We start from the raw sequence: 4133 nt of genomic DNA, 5'->3' as shown, positions 1-4133 counted from the left end.
TTACTCCATTTTGATACAAATGTGCCAAGAATGAAGCAACTGAATCAGACCAAAAAAAATACATGGCGTCTGTCAGTGTTGAGCAAATGTAGAAACCTTCATACAAAATTATACTGATTCATAGTTTTTTAAGACCTAATAGATGAACATGTGTCAGCTCAGTGCAGTCTAGCTTTCGAAAAGAATTTACAGGAGTACTTGTTCTGTTATATGCCGTATCTATGATATCCATGTTAATTTTTTGGAACTTTCTAACATCCCAGCAGCGCTGATAGCGCGAGGCTGGGAATGATCTGCCTGCAACTCATTCTCTGTTCTGAATTTCGTGTTGCATGACTTGTACTTGATCTTACAAATAAGAAAGAATCCAGCTTCAGTGTTGCTATGTACTCATCCATATATTGGATCAACTTCATGCTACTGTCATCGGTTACTTCTGAACATCAAGCTCAGTCCGGCCCTCTTCTCTGTATGTTGGAGATTGCACAGAGAACATCCATTATATATAGCCTGGTAACTCAGATGAGTGGATCAAATTATGAGTAAATATCCTCTCGAAACGGTTGACTGAATACCATCTTATACCATCCGCCCCTCCTTTGCTCTAGTTTGAAACTTTACCAAGTTTATAGAAGTTGTTCAAAAAAAAAGTTTATAGAAAAAATATACTCCATGGAATGTTTTTTTTTGCCAAGTTCATAGAAAAAAGATACTCCGTGGAGTATCATCAATGTTCAAAAATACCAAATCAATATCATTAGATCCATCATGGAATGGTATTCTTTTTCATAGTGTTATATTTATCTGGTATAGTAGATGCTGGAAATTTTCAATATAAATTTGGTCAAACTGTACAGGCAGGACTAACACACGAAGTAAAAAAGAACAGAGGGAGCACTAATTCCTTCCAGCGCTTGAAATCGTCAAGTACTAATAATAATACTTGCACTACCGATCAGTCATTTCGCAACAGTTGCACAGGACGACAAGAGTAATAATAATTCCTTCCAGCACGCAGCACAAACCAAGAGATCAGCACAACACATCAGGCAAATGAATGAACTTGCAAAAGGATCTGAGACTAGCTATATCACATCCAAAAAGGCAAGCAGCCCCTCCAGCTGAAGGATTTGTTGCCCTTGGCCGCAGTCGTCCTCCTCGACACCCTGGTACCGGCAGGCCCCTCGCCTCCTTGCACGCCCTCTCGAGCTACGCCGCCCGCCCCTGCACCCTCCGGAGGTCCAGCCCCTGCACCAGCCCCAGCGCCTCCTCCTCGCCCACCACAACCCGCCTCGGCATCGTTGCCGCCGACGAACAAGGGGTTTGGAGCTTGGTCCGCCGCCGCGAGGACGTGCACTTCCACGCTTCCAGGGTCGGGTTCTTGTAGTTCAGGCACCCGCACGGCGTCCCCCTCTCCCCGGACGCCAGCTTGGGGTTTGGCTGCATTGCACAGGGTCACACCATTACGTTGACACAAGCCAATGCTATTTTTCACTTGTCTGACAGTTTCACTTAAAGTTGCACACTACCAAGGCTGAAATCACCCTATTTTATGGTGTACAACTATTAGTCTTTAGGTTAAAATATCTTATATATGAAATGACCTTGAGATTCGAATGGTTCTATGTTGATTGAAAAACAATAGTAATGTGATCAAGGTTTAAAGAAATTGCAGGTAACTTATGAATTGAGAACCCGGTACCAAATCCAGCAATTCTGTACTCACAAAATTTAACCAAGTTCTGTAAAAAAGAATCTTAATTAATGGTCTCAATCATGCAGCAACCAAGGGCAATTGTGTAGTACTCTAATTTGTGTGTTTCTGTGTTTCAAAGGAAGGGCGTGCGTGAGAAAGAATTAAAGGAGGAAGCACAGACAAAGAGGAGAGGAAGATGATTAAAGGAGAAAAAAATAACATTGCACATAGAAAGCACCAATGGCAATCCGGTAGAAGGTTACTAGGTTCCATTGCAACAGTAGGCTAAACAAAGGTGATATCCTGGTTGTAAAATTATCAGAGTTCAATACCAAAGATGATAAATTCGAAAGACAAATGGCAGCACCATGAATCACAAAAGTGCACTGCCAACAGGGGAAGGTGCAATAAGGGTTACATCTACGTGCAGGCAAACAAAGTTGGGTTTTTGACAAAAAGTACTGATGTAAGTCACTACTGGTGAATTTGCTTTTTGTGCGGAACCTTAGTAACTTACTATAGATGAAATAAAGTGCCCCAACATGCGGAGCTACAACTCAAGATAGATGTCATGAAGAGATAAATATATGCGTGAACTGAAAACAATTGGGATTTCAAAGGAAAGGAGGTACGTGTTATTTTGCATGACAAATATTTTGTTTAGAGGAGATAAATATTGCGATCATTTGAACTGTAAGCTGTGTGATAGTGATATGAAGGGAAGCAGGTTTCTGGCATTCAGCAGAAGGCTTACCACTTGACACTGTCGGCGCCGCCAATAACGACGGTGGGAAGTTGCAATGTATGTGCGACGGTTTGGGCAAGGAAGCGCACACCCTCTCACACTGCAATGTGTTGACGTCCAGCGTGAAACCACCAGACTTGACCAACGAGCTTCCACACTGATATAGGAGCAAGTGCCTCCCCACTTGGAGCAGCGAGAATGTCATCTTCTCCATCTGCCACTGGGTAGAAATCCCAGCATTGTTTCGCCAAACGTTGTATTTAAGGCGAGATGTGTCGGGTTTAGGCACAAACATCCAGATCATGCCTTGGCCTGCCTCCACAATGGCCACAACGTCGCCGGAATGTCTGGCACAGGGCGGGTGGTCGGCCATGGAGAACTTCATCCTCTGAATGTCAAGCACCAGCAATTTTTCAGTTGAACCTGAAACCCAGTAGAAGCAGCCATGGGCGTAATGGCGCGACACGACGAAGCCCGGCAACAGCTCGCTTGAAAAGGCTCGCCATTTCCCTGTGCCGGAAGAGAAGACAGCGGCCACTAGCTTGGCTTGAAGCAGCACCATCCAGACCACCCGGAATGATGTCCCCTCCTCCTCCTCGTCGCCGTTGCCGGGAGGGACGAGGAAGGTCTCGGCCAAGCAATGCCCTTCTACCAGGAGTTGGTCCACGACCGAAGCGGCTAGGTCATCGGGGATTGGGGGGAGCAGGAGATACTGCCGGTGCAAGGGGTCGCACATCACCATCTGCTTGAAGAGGGCTTCCAGCCCATCACCGGAGTCGTGGCGGCGGGATCTGTCGAGGAGGACGCGGCCGTCGCGGACTTCCCGCACGGACCAGTCCCTGGCGGGGGCGGGGAGGAAGGCGAAGGAGAAGTCGGCCGCGAGGGCGACGGCGCCGGCCGCCGGTGCGGAGGGGTGAGGCCGGACGGCGGGGTGGAAGCGGTGCTGCCCTGGGTAGAGGAAGCCGAGGAGGGGCGAGGGGTGGATCTTGCGGAAGCGCCGGAGGAAGGAGCGGTCGGCGACGAGGCGACGGAAGGAGGCGCAGGCGGCGGAGGCGCGGATGAGGTCACCTGGGGTGGGGAGGCGGAGGAAGATTTCTACCAGGAGCTCGTCGGGGATCGCCGGCAAGGCCATCTTCCGGCCGCTCTCCGGCGTCGGTGCTGGCGGCGGCTGTGTGTGCTCAGCTCAGTGCTCGGTGTGTGTGTGTGTGTGTGCTGCTGGGGAAATAAGCCCACGCACGGTACTAGTTTGTTGCGGGTCCGAAACTAAGTGAATAAGTTTATTTCTCAAAAAAAAAAGTGAAAAAGTATAGAGGACGGCGTCTCGGTGCACAATACTGAAATTTCAGAAAATAGAATATATATATATATATATGTGTGTGTGTGTGTGTGTGTGTGTGTGTGTGTGTGTGTGTAATTTATTGACACCAAAGATGCACAAGTTTTCTAGGTGTATGCAAATTTTCGTGGTGATTTGAAAATGAAGGAGTTCTTGACCAAAAAAAAGCCTTTTGAGAAAGGTTCAAGATTTTTGATTTTGGACCGTTGATTTTGTTATTTACGTCCCAAGATCCTCCGATGTCAAATCGCCACAATTTTTGCACACCCATGGAAAACTTGTCCATTTTTTGTGTACAAAACTTGCAGACTTTTTAATTTTTTGCTTCTTTTTCCTGAGTTTACTGTCCACCCGAG

General features: G+C 47.1%; 1 protein-coding gene across 1 annotated transcript; it reads right to left on the bottom strand.

Moving 5' to 3' along the window:
* Positions 1-813: 813 nt before the first annotated feature.
* LOC123042692 (uncharacterized) lies at positions 814-3646 on the bottom strand. Its single transcript, XM_044465090.1, has 2 exons — positions 2451-3646; positions 814-1440 (listed from the first exon to the last, which is right to left on the bottom strand). Exons 1-2 carry the CDS (start codon positions 3571-3573, stop codon positions 1091-1093), a joined length of 1473 nt encoding a protein of 490 aa, XP_044321025.1. The 5' UTR covers positions 3574-3646; the 3' UTR covers positions 814-1090.
* Positions 3647-4133: the final 487 nt, after the last annotated feature.

The sequence above is a fragment of the Triticum aestivum genome, chromosome 2B (genome assembly GCF_018294505.1).
Source record: "Triticum aestivum cultivar Chinese Spring chromosome 2B, IWGSC CS RefSeq v2.1, whole genome shotgun sequence".
Classification (NCBI taxonomy): Eukaryota; Viridiplantae; Streptophyta; class Magnoliopsida; order Poales; family Poaceae; genus Triticum; species Triticum aestivum.
Note: the sequence above shows the minus strand (reverse complement) of the source record. Positions and strands in the feature narration are given on the sequence as shown.